The sequence below is a fragment of the Sorex araneus genome, chromosome 2, assembly GCF_027595985.1.
Source record: "Sorex araneus isolate mSorAra2 chromosome 2, mSorAra2.pri, whole genome shotgun sequence".
Classification (NCBI taxonomy): domain Eukaryota; kingdom Metazoa; phylum Chordata; class Mammalia; order Eulipotyphla; family Soricidae; genus Sorex; species Sorex araneus.
In genome coordinates, this window is record NC_073303.1 from 322,823,980 (window position 1) to 322,840,632 (window position 16,653).

Sequence of the window (16,653 nt, forward strand, 5' to 3'; positions counted from 1 at the left end):
GACTAGCACCTTTTGGGATACCATGACTGCAGTTCATTTCTTGTCCAGATGGAAGCAGTCTGGACTTTGTACAGGACCTCCCCTGGGAGGCACAGTGCTAAGTGTTCTCCTGGCATTTGATGCCTATCTGGCTTCCTGGGGGAAAAGGGATTCAAAAGCCAGTGGGTTTCCATTGAAGTACAGAGGGTAGCTCCTTCTGTTTTAAATAGAAAAGGCTTGTTTGTTACACTCCCTCTGAAATGTGGAAAGAACATTATGTTGATTCAAATCTGTTTACATTCAAATGATGGCTTAATCCTTGCTCTGATAATTCTCTGCTTTCAGATCCTTTTCACCATTACTTTTTGGCTGCTGCTAAGGCAGCATCTTACAGAGCAAAAAGCTCTTCAAGAGAAGGAAGCTCTTTTATCTGAGGTCAAAATCGGTGAGAGTCAAGAAAATGAAGAAAAAGGTAAATTAGTGTGTACAGTGTAATGATGGGAGATTTTGGTGCTTAGCCAAATTACAGCTAAAGAATGTATAAAGGAAACCTTCATGCTCTGTTTACAGGAAGCCACATGAATTTAAACAAATGGGTGTTGCAGTACCTGAGCTTTAGCACAGACAGGAGCAATTGCAAGGATAGAAATATTGTGGTGCCCAATTCTCATAAAAATCATGAGTCTCAGTCCCTCTCTATTTTGCATTTAAAAGAACTACCTTTTCAATTTTTTAATTTGTTTTATTTTAGGCACAATAATTTGCAATACTGTTAATGGTGGGGTTTCTAGCTTAAATTATTCCAACACCATACTCTCCGGCAGAGGGTTCTCTGCTCTCCACCTTGTCACAGTGCCATCCCTCCCCCCACCCCCGTTCTCCACACCCCTGCCACCATGCTAAACTTCCTACTGATGACCAGTTCTCAGTTTCTGTTGCCTTTGGGCATTTTTTAATTCCTATACTATGTTTCTTTCTACAATTCTGTATCTGGTCTCCCGAATTTACTTCACTCAGGATGATACGCACCAAATCCATCCATGCAGCAGCGAGGTGCATGATTTCATCTTTTCTTATGGCCAAATAGTACCAGAATTTTAAACTATATTTTAAGAAGTTTATGAAAATTGACTCTGATTATTACTAAGATAGCCTAAAATCTTCCCAATCTTAATATATAGAGATACATAAAATGCCTATTTCTGTCACCCACACACGCACACTATAGTGCTGATAAGGAAACAAGCCCAATCTAACAGCACATTCTGCTATTTTTGAAGATGAAGAGGAAGACATCAAAGTGGAAGGGGAAGCTGAAAAGAAGGATGAGGAAGAGAGAGCTAAGGAAGAGAAGCATGAGGAAGAAGAAGCTAAGGAAGAGAAGCAAGAAAGAAAAAAAGAAGAGGAAGTGGAAATGGATGAAGATGACGACCAGGACATCATGAAGGTGTTGGGCAATTTGGTGGTGGCCATGTTCATCAAGTACTGGATCTATGTCTGCGGAGGAATGTTCTTCTTTGTCAGCTTTGAGGGTAAAATTGTGATGTACAAGATCATCTACATGGTGCTGTTTCTGTTCTGTGTGGCCTTATATCAGGTAGGTAAACAATTTTCTGCTGTTTCTTATGCCTCTGGCCCCAGGTATATGCGTGCACTTTCTTTGATGAGATTCTAAATTAATGTCATTTCATAAACATATATTTAAGTGGTCAGTTAGATAAAGTGATCAATGAGATTTAAACATTTCCTACCAAGAATCCTAAAATGGAAAATTCATTATCTTCAGCTTGTTTGTTAGATTTTTATTTACTTAACATGTTCATTAGATTTCAGAGCCTTAAAACATTCAAACGTTTTTCAATTACTGATTTTTAGAAAACAAGTCTATGTAAACTAGATTATATATTTGGATACTAGTTTAATAACAATAGCAAGATAATCTAAAATAATGGATGGTACCCAGTTCACTTATATTTCAGACTTTGAAATTTTTAAAAAAGCCCTCTGTGTGTACAAACATATCTGCATGTATGTCAATGCATCCAGAACTTGAATAATTCATTAATCATACTTTATAAAAAATTGTTAGTAATACAACCTACAAATTAAAAAATTAAATAAATTTCATACTTAAACATTTGTATAAAATGCAGAAAGCCAGAGAGATAGTACAGTGGATAGGGCACTTGCCTTGCACACAGCTGACCCAGATTTTATCCCCAGAGTTCCATAAAGTCCCTGAACCCTGCCAGGAGTGGTATCTGAGCACAGAGCCAGGAGAAAGCCAGGTGTCACCCCAAGACCCCCAAAAAATTGATTTTAAAAATTTTAACATTATCAGTCTCAGTCAAATAGCACAGATATTTTGTGAGTTATGCTATTTTGTGGCTTTTTAATATATATATTGTGAGTTTTTTTTCCACTTTGTGATTCATAGGTACATTACGAATGGTGGAGACGAATGCTAAAATATTTTTGGATGTCAGTGGTTATTTACACGATGCTGGTGCTTATATTTATCTATACATATCAATTTGAAAACTTCCCAGGCCTATGGCAAAATATGACTGGGCTGAAAAAAGAAAAGTAAGTGATTCTGATGTTATAAATATGATGAAAACCTGAATGTGTGCTTTCCAACATCTTTACAGAAGATTTTAGTAAAGCACAATGTCTTTCTTCAGTTTCCTTAAGACTGTCTTGGTCACTGGGGCCAGAATAATAGTATAGCGGGTAGGGCGTTTGCCTTGCAGGCAGCTGACCTAAGTTTGATCCCCGGCATCCCATACGGTCCCCCAAGGACCGCCAGGAGTAATTCCTGAGTGCGGAGCTAGGAGTAACCCCTGTGCATCGCTGGGTGTGACCCAAAGAGGAAAAAGAAAAAGAATGTCCTGGTCACTTTATATTCTTTCTACAGTACCCTGGGCTTGGCATATGGTATATACTCAGTAAATTGACAAAAGGAAGAGCTTTCATCCCCATTTTTATGAAGTGACATTTTCTTGATGAAGTGATTCTTCTTCTATCCATAGACAGCACTATCTCCTTAGTTTTGAAATACAACCAGACCTATTCTTAGAGCTGAGGCTACTGAGGTGGCTAACAGCAAAGCTAAATGAAAAAGAGCGAAATTAAAGCTAACCTAGCTTTAATATCTATTCAACAAATATTTATTTTGGTGAAGTTTTTAAGTTTCTGCAATTCATTGATTAGCTGAGTTTTTAGAAAAAAAAGTCACGTGTAAGGTGGCAGTAGTAGAAAGGTGGATGATTCGCATGTGACAGCAGTGGCTGTGAGAAACAGTGGCTGCAGACAGGCAGGGCAGGTGTCTGAAGAGACAGACGGCAGAAGAGGACAGATGGAAAACATGAGCAGAGGCTGAAGGGGATCTGGACAAAGGAACAGAGAAAGTGTCAAAGGCTTCTTGATTCCTCATCTTTGCAGAGAAAGGATAAGGTCCTGTCAGTGATCCAGGATAGACTAGAGTGAGGAGAGACCAGTGAAGAGCAGCGGTGCCAGGGAAACACTGAAGGGTGAGAATTTCGTTGTGAAAACACTAAGCAGGAAATAACCATGAACCCATGATTTCCGGTTTCTGTTTGCGAGTAAGAGTCCACAAAGGAAGCAGGTTATTAATGAATATCTGCGATGTGTATTAAGATGGAGTAAGGAAAAGAGAAGGGTGACGATTGAGTCCTGGGTGTTTGGGCATATGGAGGGCCAACAGAAAATGAGCAGACTGTGAAGGAAGGAAAAATAGGGATTACATCAAAGTCAGATTTCTTTTGAGAGGGCCTAGATGAAACAAAGATGGCAAAGCCACCACCGAATTTGGCAATATTGAGGTAATTCCAATGTAATTGTAGGTTTTAATTATTTTTGTGAAAATAACAGCCAAAATGTAATATATGGGGCAAAGAAAGGGTTGTACCAAATGATATAGATAAGAAAGTGTGTGATATGAACTATGGTGAAGAGAGTCTGTCTCTTCATTATCTAAGAAAGAGTTTTGATTTTTTGTTTGTTTTTGTGGTTCGGTTTGTTTCACAGACTCGAGGATCTCGGTTTAAAGCAGTTTACGGTGGCAGAGCTATTTACACGTATATTCATCCCCACCTCCTTTCTGCTAGTGTGCATTTTACACCTTCACTATTTTCATGATCGGTTCCTCGAACTCACAGACCTGAAGTCCATTCCCAGAAAAGAAGACAGCGCCATCTACAGGTAGGCAAGAGCAAGAAGGAGGTGCCTTTATCAGAAGTGACCTTAATCAGACGTGACTTTCAGAAATGCCTTCAAGTGATCTTGAAGAAAGGTCAATAATCTCTAGCCCAAGAGAGAGTACAGCAGGCCTATTTGTGCAAGGGTTGTTTTTGTGCAAGGGTTGTCTTGCACAAAGCCCACTTGGACTTAACCCCCAGAACCACAAATGGTCTCATGAGCTCTCATGATTGCTCACAGAAGTAATCCCTGAGAAGCTCGGAGCACTGCCAGTTGTGACCCTCCTCCACTCCCCCCCTCCCATTAGGAAAATGTGGAATATTTTATAACACTTTCTTTTTTTTTTTTTTTTAATTTTTTTTTTTATTTTTTATAGTTTATTTTTAATTAGTGAGTCAACGTGAGGGTACAGTTACAGATTTATACATTTTTGTGCTCATGTTTCTCCCTTACAGAGTTTGATAACCCATCCCTTCACCAGTGCCCATTCTCCACCACCAGTAAACCCAACATCCCACCCCCCCTTCCCAGTCCCGTCTCCCCCCACCCCACCCTGCCACTATGGCAGGGAATTCCCTTTTGTTCTCTCTCTCTGGTTAGGTGTTGTGGTTTGCAATAAAGGTGTTGAGTGGCCATTGCGTTCAGTCTCTAGTCTATATTTGGCCCGCATCATCTTTCCTATAACACTTTCTTAAACACTTAATAGTGATCTATAACTACTAACATTTTGTTAATGGCAAGTGATCTTGATAATCATACAAGTAGATTCAGAGAATCTATTAGACTAAGATACTTAAGAGTTGGCAATACATGTTTTGTACCTAAGCTGGAGATGTGTTTTTAGAACAGGCTCAGTATCTGGCTAACTCATGGAATAAATTTTATATTACTTATAAAACAGTAAGAAATCACAGCAAAATATAATGTGCAGGGGCTGGAGCAATAGCACAATGGGTAGGGTGTTTGCCTTGCACGCGGCCAACCCAGGTTCAATTCCCAGCATCCCATATGGTCCCATGAGCACCCCCAGGAGTGGTTCCTGAGTGCAGAGCCAGGAGTAACCCCTGTGCATCGCCAGGTATGACCCAAAAAGCAAAAAAAAAAAAAAAAAAGATGATGTGCAGACTTTTCCTTCTACTTTGGAAATAAAAAATAGAAAGGATAGAATTTAGAACCTACTAGTAACAGAAAATGAAGACAATGTTTTCCTATCCATCCTCTGGTGTTGTTTTCCAATAGGTGTAAATTGTTTACATGTCACAGATTGGACATGATTTTCTAATCTCTTTTGACACCACAATGGATTATTACAAATCATTCAGTCTGCTCCAACACAGGGAACATAACAACATTCTTCTAATGGCTGTTCATACCTCAGTTTCTAAGTTAGCCTATGATTCAGTTCTTGGGAAAACACTTGTTGAACATGTAAAAGAGCAATGTATTAGAAGAAACACAGATGAAATGTTTGAAAATTCCCCTTAACTCTCTTGACTTCCTCTTAACCATTTTTAAGTCAATAAATAAATAAAGTAGTATGTCAAAAGAAGATGCAATCGTATTTCATCACAGTTTATGAAATAAATATTTCTCTGCCATGGTAGACACTAGAATTATAGAAAACTTTAAAAGACTTCCATTTGGTCATTACAAACATTTTTTAACCTTTATTTATGTCCAGCATATTTATTTTTCATGTTGTGTTTTGTTTTGGGTTTGATTTTTGTTTTTTTTTTCATTTTTTTTGCTTTTTGGGTCACACGGAGTAATGCACGGAGGTTACTCCTGGCTCATGCACTCAGGAATTACTCCTGGTGGTGCTCAGGGAACCATATGGAATGCTGGGAATCGAACTCGGGTCGGCTGCGTGTAAGGCAAACGCCCTGCCCTCTGTGCTATTGCTCCAGCCCTGTATTGAGCCTAAGTGGATCTAATTTTCATTGTGAATATACTCCATAATACATTGTATCAGTGGCCCGAAGCATAAAGCTGGAGGCATATGGGCTTTTTATCTTGTTTGCTATCATAAATAGTCAAACAGCTAAAACCCATTTTCTTCCAATACCCTAGTAGAGAGAACAGCATGAGTGGATTGCGGGCGGGGGGGGGGGTGGGGGGAGGCGTTCCTTCATTGATCATCAGACAAGAAAAAACATGTAGTCAGTATTAAAGTTCAGAAACCATCTAAGAGAGATTATGCAAACTATTGGCAGAAGAAATAGTGTTAAGATTAAAAAGCCATGCCAATGTAGAAAGTGAGAGTTATCAAATAATTAGAAAAATTATTTTATGATTATTCTGGCATTGCTTGCAACATGTGGATCTAAAAAATATATTTCTAGGCCAGAGAGATAGCACAGGAATTAAGGCACATGCCTTGCATGCAGCCTCCCAGATTTTATCTCTGGTACTGCATGTGGTCACCCATTACCACGGAGCACAGAGCCAGGAGTCAACCCTGAGTAATACAAGGTATATTCAAAAAACAAACAAGTAAATTAAAACTGATATATTTAATATTTAACTTAGACTGTAATATGTTTTTGTTATAAACTTTTGCCACTTTTACTAAACATCATATTTGATCATCAAAAATATTTTAGTGGAATAAAGATGTTTGAAAAGGAATATGATTATTAATAACTGCTAATGATAACTTCTATTTTTTTTCTTCAAAATGCATCCCTTTCCTTGCATCTTCATTTTTTCCTCATTAAAAGCACTTATATACTGGTTGGAATCCCACTCGGGAAGAGATGCATGCTGAAAGTAGACTAGAGACTGAACACAATGCCCACTAAATACCCCTATTGCAAGCCACACACCCAATTGGATAGAGAGAGATCAAAAGGGAATACCCTGACACAGAGGCAGGGTGGGGTGGGGGGAGATTGGATTAGGGGTGGGAGGGATACTGGATTTATTGATGGTGGAGAATGGGCACTGGTGGAGGGATGTGTTTGCAAACATTTTATGAGGGAAAAACAAGCTCCAAAATGTGTGAATCTGTATCTGTACCCTCATGGTGATTCACTAATTAAAGAATAAAATAAATTTTAAAAAGCACTTATATACTATGTAGGACAGCTTATTTTTCATGTTTCTGTGTATTTAGTCACATAATCAATAGAGATAGGTTACAGTTTTCCCAGAAAAAGATTTTTCTATGCCATCATTTTACTGAAGATAACAGCTCAGCAAAGATTTTTATTCAAATCATGATTTCTAAAGAATCACAATTTCTGAGACTGAGAGCAGATGTAATTGAACTTGTTCATAAAGTTCACTACCCACTGCACTATTGCTCTGGCCCCAATTTTCAAACATCTTAAAGAAGTTTGAAAGACTCAAGTTTGTTATGTGGGCATTTTATGCATTTTATTAATTGAAAGCAAAATGTAATATAAAAGTTTCCAAACTTGCGTTTTGAACATAGGATATATATCCTGGTTAGTGACTCTTTCCCATGCTAGCATTAATTTTGTCCCTGAAATCCTAATCAATGATTGCTTTCAAATTAGAATGATGGAGAAGAATTAGAGTTAGCTGTCAGTGTCATGCTCTCCTTCTCCTTTCTCCCACATTCTAGCATATTTTACAGAAGAAAAAAAAAGACCTTCAAATCAGGAATAATGGTTCCTTTAATTCCCTAAATTTATTTCAGCATTCTTCTTCCTGTAAATCCCCAACTTTTCTTTTTCTGCTGTGTGTGTTGTACATCCTGGTAGTATGTGCATTCATATACAGGGTAGCAAATACCATTTGCATATGCAATAGAATTTATTGTTTCAGTATTTTTTCTTGAGTATGTCTGACTTCCTATTTCTGCTGATCTTTACTGCCTAAATTTCAATGCATGAAAAATGTGTCAATGATGATGTAATTACAGATGGATGATATAACACTTATGAGACACAGCCTTCTTCAATAACCTCTTTCTAACAATGTCTTTCTCTCTCTAACCTGTCTTTCATTGTCAACACATGCAACCCCGTGCTTCCATCTCTCATCTCGCAGCCATGCCAAAGTCAATGGGCGTGTCTATCTAATTATAAATAGGTGGGTACTTCAATGTTTTCTCTGCTATCTCTGTTAAAATTGCTTTCCTTGTGCTTGACTGTTTTATAAATGGACAATGATGCCATCAGGTAGTGAATGATGGTCTTCAGGTATGCTCATGGATATATTTTGCAAACCTTGCCATTGGTATTTATACTGAATGGTGCCGCCACGTGGATTTGGAGGTTGTCAGGGGTCTTCAGCTGGTGCTCGGCATTTGATCTAGATTCAAACGTATGTGCCTCTAATTTCACTTTTTAGTAGAATCAGTCCAAGACATGGCTGAGAGCTCATCTCCAGCTTAAACTTAATTGAAAGCTCAGCTCAAGAACCACCTCCTCCACAAACCTGCCCATAAATGCCAGTACCCTCTGCTCTAAGTAACTGTTCTTCCTCTGAGTTCCTACAGCACTTTATCATTGCTGCCTCCTGGCACTCGCCTTCCATCCCCCTCTCTGCTCGCTTGTCTTACCTCCCTAAACTCCTCAGGCCTGAAGTCCTTGCACAATTCCTCAAATCACCTATTTCAGGACTTTCTCCATTACATAACCCTCAGAAGCTATTATCCAAATGAAGTTAAAATTGTCACAAAATAAAGCATCGATTTCTTCAAATGTAACTTTATTTGAATGGTCAACATATTGAAAATTGCTATTTTACATCACTAAGGTTTTGCAAAATATTTGCAAAAGGTGGAAAGTAAACGCTGATACACGGCCTTGCCTTACTTACATGTTTGTCACTAGAGGCAGATATAAAACGTGCAAATGATCACATCTGTTAAAAAGTAGGATTTGATGAGTAACATAGAGTTATCCTTAAGAGCACTCAGAAAGATTACATAGAATAATTTTTTTAAGATCCAATTGACTAAAACTATCACCTCATTAGAACTAGCACTTTGGAGGCTGGCATGATAGTACAACAGGTAGGACTTTTGCTTTGCCTACAGCTGACCCTGGTTTGACTCCCAGCATCCCATATGATAGCCCCATCAGCCTTGTCAGGAGTGTTCTTGAGCACCAATGCCAGGTGTGAGTCCAAAACCTAAAAAAAAAAAAAAAAAAAAATCTAGCACCTTATTAAGTATGCAAATTAAAATTTCCATAACATTTCCACTTCCATAACATTGTCACTAGTAATAAAGCCAGTAACACAGTAACATTTAATAGAAAGCAGTATTTGGTAATAAATTCCAGGTACAAAGTAGCTCTTTGAAGGATGTTGGTTTTGGTTTTCTGTTCCATTCTCTTTTCTCTGAGGTAAAGTCCTATGGTTGACAAACAGAACTTTCTAGATGTGACAAATCAGTTAATTGCTTAGGCAGATTACTAAAAAAGAAAGTCTAAAGTGCTGCCTTTTGAGGCCAATTTCACTGACAACCTGAAAGCAAAAGGCGAATTTCAGGTGTTAGCTAATAGCTGGAGAAGTAAAAGAGAGAAACTTTATCTAGGTATCTTGAGCCTCCTTCTAAATGTCAGGGATTGTCTGCCTAACTTTCCCTGTCTCTGTCTCTCTGCTCTCTGGCCCTCTCTTTCTGTATGCCTCTCTTATTCCTTGTCTCTGTCTCTATCTTTAATTCTCTGTGTCTGTATCACATCCTCTCAGTACTTTATATAAAGTAATTACCATTTCATCAAGGCAGATGTAAGTGTTGGTCCCAGTGACCCCCAATTTTCCTCTAGAGAGGAAGACTATGTCAGTTATCCCAAGCCACAAGGCCATGAACTCATTCAGAGTGATCAAGATTCAGAGTCCTCCAAATCATTTAAAAATTGGATCCTACCCATGCTTTCTTCCTTCTAGTAGACTCATTTTGTCTGGTTCCAAGATGCTGAGTTAAGCTCAGGAGGGATGCTAGCAAACAGACCCTCTTCTGACCACATGGCTTGTATGTCCATCTGGATAGAGGCCACTGTCTTAGGATGTTAGATTGAATACAGTGATTAAGTAAATAGGCATCCTTTTCCAATATTTTTTTTGTTGAACATGACTTTTTAAGGAAAGTAGTGTGCATATATATATATGAGTTCTAGGTAAAACATAGGAGTATATCTACATCCAGCGTCTGTTGATTAAAATTTTGGCATTGCCTTGCAAAGGGTGAGCATGTACTGAAAAAGTGACAGACAAATTTTGATGATGTGAATAATTGTGATGGTTCAACTCAACTATAAGCAATATGAATTAGAACATTTTAGTGGGAAAATTTGTATATCTTCTACCCATATAGAAGTGGAAGGGGTCACACCCAATCTTATAAAACGTTGTTAGAGGAATTATTGCTACACATATTTAAGGTGTGATATTAGATTTAAAAAGCAACTACTGCAGCCAGAGAGAAATACCATGGAAATGTCAGTTGCCTTGCACACCACCTGCCTGGTTTGATCCCCAGCATCCCATATGCTTCCTGAAAACCTTCAGAAGTGATTCCTGGATGCAGAATCAGGTGTAATCCCTGGGAATTGCCAGATGTACACCCCCCCCAAAAATAAATAAAAATAAGCTACTCTTCTGTGAAGCCCATCTTCTGAAAGGGTTTATAAGTTATTAAAAATAATCTTAAATAGTATATATATATATTACTTCTGTTATAACAAAGTTGAAAGAGATCTGATTTTTAATAGGTTAATAAACTGGGTGTGTAAAGTTTATATTATATGCCAAATAATAATCACTGTCACTGTCATCCTGTTGCTCATCGATTTGTTTGAGCGGGCACCAGTAATGTCTCTCATTGAGAGATTTATTGTTACTGTTTTTAACATATCCAATACTCACGGTAGCTTGCTAGGCTCTGCCATGCGGGCTCGATACTCTCGGTAGCTTGCCAGACTCTCCGAGAGGGGCAGAGGAATCGAACATGGGTCGGCCATGTGAAAGGCAAATGCTCAACTGCTGTGCTATCATTCCAGCCCGCCAAATAATAATAGTTATAATAAATGAAATTAATAGTCTGGAGATTTTACAATGGTAGTATTTTCATGGAAATTAGCTTTATAAGAGGCTTTATAAAACCAATTCCTTGTACAGATTCTAAACCTCTGTAATGTTCCATATAATACAGTTTCTTTATTTTCAAATAAGAATGTCTCTCCAGACTAGCACACATCCAAAAGAACAAAAGCAACCGCTGTTGGAGAGGATGTGGGGAGAAAGGGACCCTTCTTCACTGCTGGTGGGAATGCCGACTGGTTCAGCCCTTCTGGAAAACAATTTGGACGACTCTCAAAAAATTAGATATTGAATTCCCATTTGACCCAGCAATACCACTGCTGGGAATATATCCCAGAGAGGCAAAAAAGTACAATCGAAACAACATCTGCACATGTATGTTCATCGCAGCACTGTTTACAATAGCCAGAATCTGGAAAAAACCCGAATGCCCCAGAACGGATGACTGGTTGAGGAAACTTTGGTACATCTATACAATGGAATACTATGCAGCTGTTAGAAAAAAGGAGGTCAAGAATTTTGTAGTCAAGTGGATGGGCATGAAAAGTTTCATGCTGAGTGAAATGAGTCAGAAAGAGAGAGACAGACATAGAAAGATTGCACTCATCTATGGTATATAGAATAACAGAGTGGGAGACTAACACCCAAGAACTGTAGAAATAAGTACCAGGAGGTTGACTCCATGGCTTCGAGGCTGGCCTCACGTTCCGGGGAAAGGTCAACTCAGAGAAGCGATCACCAACTACATTGTAGTCGAAGGCCATGTGGGGGAAGGGAGTTGCGGGCTGAATGAGGGCTAGAGACTGAGCACAGCGGCCACTCAACACCTTTATTGCAAACCACAACAGCTAATTAGAGAGAGAAAACAGAAGGGAATGCCTTGCCACAGTGGCAGGGTGGGGTGGGGGGGAGATGGGATTGGGGAGGGTGGGAGGGACACTGGGTTTACGGGTGGTGGAGAATGGGCACTGGTGAAGGGATGGGTTCCAAACTTTGTATGAGGGAAGTATAAGCACAAAAGTGTATAAATCTGTAACTGTACCCTCACGGTGATTCTCTAATTAAAAATAAATAAATTAAAAAAAAAAAATAAAAAATAAATAAAAAATAAAAAATAATAAAAAAAAAGAATGTCTCTCCAGTGGATAAAGTTTATCTGACAAAATTTAAGGAATCATAAGATTAAACAAGGAACAATGCTATACTTTGCAAAGAAAGTGAGTATAGTAAGGGGAGATTTATAATCCCCCAAATCATAGTTATAATAAAATAATGAAGGTGCAAATAGCAAAATATCCTCAGTCAGGACTATACAAGCTGTGGAGGCATGAGGGAAGAGGGTGGGTAAAAAGAAGATAAAAACCAGCTGTTCTGTTAGAATGCACAGGAAAATATACATTTTACTGAAGAAGCAGATTGTAGGTGAGAGAATTAAAGCTTAACCTGGATCCTAATAGAAGACAAAACAATTATAGACATGGTTAAAGAAAATGCCAAGAGAGGAAAATTAACTTTTTGTGGGAAAGGAATGTAGAAAAAAATTTGAAAATTAAGGATGAAAGGAGGAACTCTCTAAGAATACAGTTGGGCTCCCCTAACTACCATAGTTAGGAGGGCCCAACTAAAACCCTAACCATAATTAGATGATTCACATATGACTATGAGTATAGAGTTGGAAGCCCTGGGGCAAGATACAGCTCACTGATGGAGTGCAGGATTCCTATGTGTGAGACCTTGCATTCAGCTCCTGGCACCTTCACCTCTCCTTCTCTCTTAAAAAAAAAAAAAATTAGAAGTATTATCAGTCCTGTACTTAAAATTTTCAGGAAATGTTTTTTCTTGGACTACTTTTTATTTAATTTTTGAAAAGTCTAGATAACTTTTATAAATTCTCATTCTGTTTTGTTTTGGGGACCATACCTGGCTGTGCTCGGGGGTTACTCCCAATTCTGAGCTCAGGAGACCCTGAACACTACCTGCTTACTCAAGCCCCAATTTGCAAAATTTCTAGGGTGAAAATGCTCAGTTACACTTTTCCTGAAAATTGGCCATCTGTCCTTGGTGGCAAACTGGAAACTAGTTCATTGTGCAGACAGATCCCAGTGAGCATCACTCTCCCTCCAGCTAATTCAGTGGGGGACTGATGGCAGAGCATAGTGCATAATTTTTAGAATATTGAAGATATGTTCTAAGAAGAATGTTTTCTCTTTTTCTTACAGAGGGCAGCTTTAAAAATAAGCTTTGTTACACATGTGCAGATGACAGAATTACTGCCCAAACTTATCACCTCCCTCACATCCAGCTAAGATGTGATTCTTCTGCCTCTTTTTTTGGCATGAATTTATAATACAGATATCCACAACTTAGTCTATGAAAATTTTACCATTAGTAGTTGGTTCCTATAATGTTACCTGCTTAATAGAACATCACCTAAAACTCTACAACAAACTAGGTACTGTTTTCCATTTCACAAATCAGCTGGACATGAATGAAAGGCAGGATAAGGGATTTTCTTAGTTACCTAGCCTAGAACTAGGTTGAGGAAGCCTTTCTGATTCCAAAACATATGCTTCTAATATTTTTTTGTATCGAATCTCCAGAATTCTAAGGTAAAAAATGAAAAAATAAAGGGAGAAAAAGAGAATTTACACATAGACCATTTTAAAATAATAAACTCCCATCGTGCATTTAAGATACTTTTATATAAATGTTTTATGCTCACAAATTTTCCTGAAGGTATAGTGCAAAGTATTTCTGAGATCTGTAACAAACTCCCAGACACTCTTGTCTTCTGTGAGCTTAGACTGGTCCATTGGCCATCCAGGTATTTGATGCCTCTTTTCCTCATACGAATTGAACCAAAGGCAGATGGTACACCCAGAAATGTGCTTTTACCTTGGAGCACTTAACCAACAGTAGGTCTTCTGGCCTCACTTCCTAAAAATCTTCTCTAGTGTTTTCTTTTGATCCCTTCATCCAATAATATTCCTTGTTCCATCCTGCCAATAGATGTCATTTTTGGTACTCACTGCTGTGTTTGGGTGCATTGACTGCAGCTGCAGAAATAGTCTCATCTCTATGTTGCACTATTGAACTAAAACTGACTGCTGGAATTGTATTGGTATCAAGTCATGGCAGTCAGTGCAGATCTTTGAAATGCATTTTAAGAGTAGCCTTTTCCACATTAAAAGCTAGAAAATCCCTTGCCGCAGTGGAAAGAAACTTATCATTTAGGAAGTCCTGTCCTCTGGCAATGCTGAAAAGAATAGAAATATTGATAATTGTTTAGCACCTTATTTTTCTACATTAAATATAGTTTAGGGCTGGAGCAATAGCACAGCAGTTGGGCGTTCGCCTTTCACGCGGCAGACCCGAGTTCGATTCCTCCACCCCTCTCGGAGAGCCCGGCAAGCTACCGAGAGTACCGAGCCCACGCAGCAGAGCCTGGCAAGCTACCGGTGCATATTGGATATGCCAAAAAACAGTAACAATAAGTCTCTCATTGAGAGACGTTACCGGTGCCCGCTTGAACAAATCGATGAGCAATGGGATGACAGTGACAGTGACAGTGAAATATAGTTTAATAGGTAGAGTACTGCCAAAGTAGGAAGAGCAAATATGAACCTTGAGATATGATAGTACAGTTTTGAGATTGATTAACATTCCCTACAATAAAAGTTAGTGAGTAAACTAGCTTAAGTAAATAAAGAATTAGTATGCTAGCATATTTTCATTTCCTTTCATCAAAATTGAACCATGTTCAGAACATACTTCCTTCTTTAACTGTTTTCTTTTGGGATTCTACGATTCGCCTTGTTGACACTTGTTAGAAGAAATGACTTTTGAGTCACTGCTTAAGAGTCTAAGAACAGTGTTGATTCTTATAAGTGTTGTTCAATATCATAGATGTGATCAAATATAAAACAAACAAGTTGTAAGTTAGCTTGAATTTGTGATCAAATAAAACCAGGAAGTTGAAAGTTAGAAGACTAACAGATGTTTTTCCAAGATGTGCCTACAGGCTTCTTCAAACATTTCTTGGGATGCTAATTTAAAAACTGCACTTTTAAAAAATTCAGGAGGAAGGTCATACATCTCACTGTGCACTGTTAACTGCAATGCCCCAGTCACTGCCTCGGCTCAGAGTAGCTACATTCCAAGTCCCTCACTTGGACTCACAGCCTGTCCCCTCCCACCGCTGGTTCAGTGGCTTTCCCCAATAGTCAAGGCTTAAGGCCACCTTTTCTCTTGGAAAGCATCTAGCTTCCCCTGCATAGGCTTTCGATGATGGCACAGTAGGATGAGACAATGAAAAGACAGATGGATAAAAGTGCACATGGTTTATGAATTAAAGAAAAATGCTAGCTTAAATGTGAATGACTTGGTTGGTGTGAGATGGTTCACTGCGTTACTCAAAAAGCATGACATGATTGGCCTCAGCATCTTCTCTGTTCTCTTACAACCTGCAGCCCTGTGCACTCTTAGAGCAGTGGCCAGGCGTAGGCCCCCAGCCACAGCACGCTGTCGATGCCCTCCTGGAATGCACTGGGAATTAGTTACTGCACCCTGCATACAGGAATGCAATAGATGATGATATGTAGCATGTTGTGTGATCTCTGACATTCCTTATAATTCTTCTGTTCTCATCTCCTTTCTTTTTCCTTTCTATTCCAATTACTTTGAGCAGCATCAAGAAAAAATTACCAATCCACCAAAATGAGTAAGTCCCCTTGTGAAGTCATGAAATGCTTGCTTTACATGATGCCATTTCATGCTTCTACATCCTAAACTCTGACCATTTTCTCCTCTGGGAAAAATGTCAAGTTTAGGTGTCGATAGCTCTCATTACTGACTAATCATTAGAACCTGAATTAGAAAAGCTAACAAAACCTAAGTATACACGTTGTTTATGGAAAGAGCTTTTTTAAAAAAAGTAACAGAAACTAAAATCCCCACATTGCCAGGTCTGTGCACATGCACAAAATTTCATTTTCCTGACCCTCCTTTTACTGCCCCTCACCCACTCTGTCCTGGCACCCTCTTCTCTGACTCAGCTGCTCTCTGCCTACAGACTGGCTCACCCAGAAGGAAGCCTCCCAGACCTCACCATGATGAATTACACGGCCAGCCTGGAGAAGCTGGAGATGAAGAAGTTGGCAGATCCTGAGGAGGAGAAGCTAGAGGCTTTCTCTGAAAACAAGGAGAAGGGGGAGCTGGAGAAAGACAGTGAGGATGAGGAGGAAGAGGTGGAAGAGGAAGAGGAAGAGGAAGAGACATCAGGTAATCTGTTCAGACCAGTAGCTGCTCAGAAAATGCTCACTGACCAAATGGATCGTTTGCTCTAAGAAAATAAGATGTTTGATCCAAACAGTAAAAGAAATATTGGGGTGCTGGTTTGTTTGGGGGTGTATTTTTGATTGCTATAATTGTAACATT

The 16,653-nt window shown here is 38.9% G+C and overlaps 1 protein-coding gene across 3 annotated transcripts in view; it reads left to right on the top strand.

The window, feature by feature from the left end:
- PIEZO2 (piezo type mechanosensitive ion channel component 2) overlaps positions 1-16,653 on the top strand; it is a 455,202-nt gene that overhangs the window by 350,110 nt on the left and 88,439 nt on the right. For 2 of the 3 annotated variants that reach the window (XM_055127104.1, XM_055127105.1), the window contains exons 14-20: positions 325-451; positions 1,260-1,576; positions 2,417-2,565; positions 4,030-4,203; positions 8,218-8,259; positions 15,905-15,937; positions 16,289-16,497. In XM_055127104.1, coding sequence (XP_054983079.1) covers positions 325-451; positions 1,260-1,576; positions 2,417-2,565; positions 4,030-4,203; positions 8,218-8,259; positions 15,905-15,937; positions 16,289-16,497 — 1,051 coding nt within the window. The remainder of the gene's footprint in view (positions 1-324; positions 452-1,259; positions 1,577-2,416; positions 2,566-4,029; positions 4,204-8,217; positions 8,260-15,904; positions 15,938-16,288; positions 16,498-16,653) is intronic. The other variant, XM_012933496.2, reaches the window with a different exon arrangement.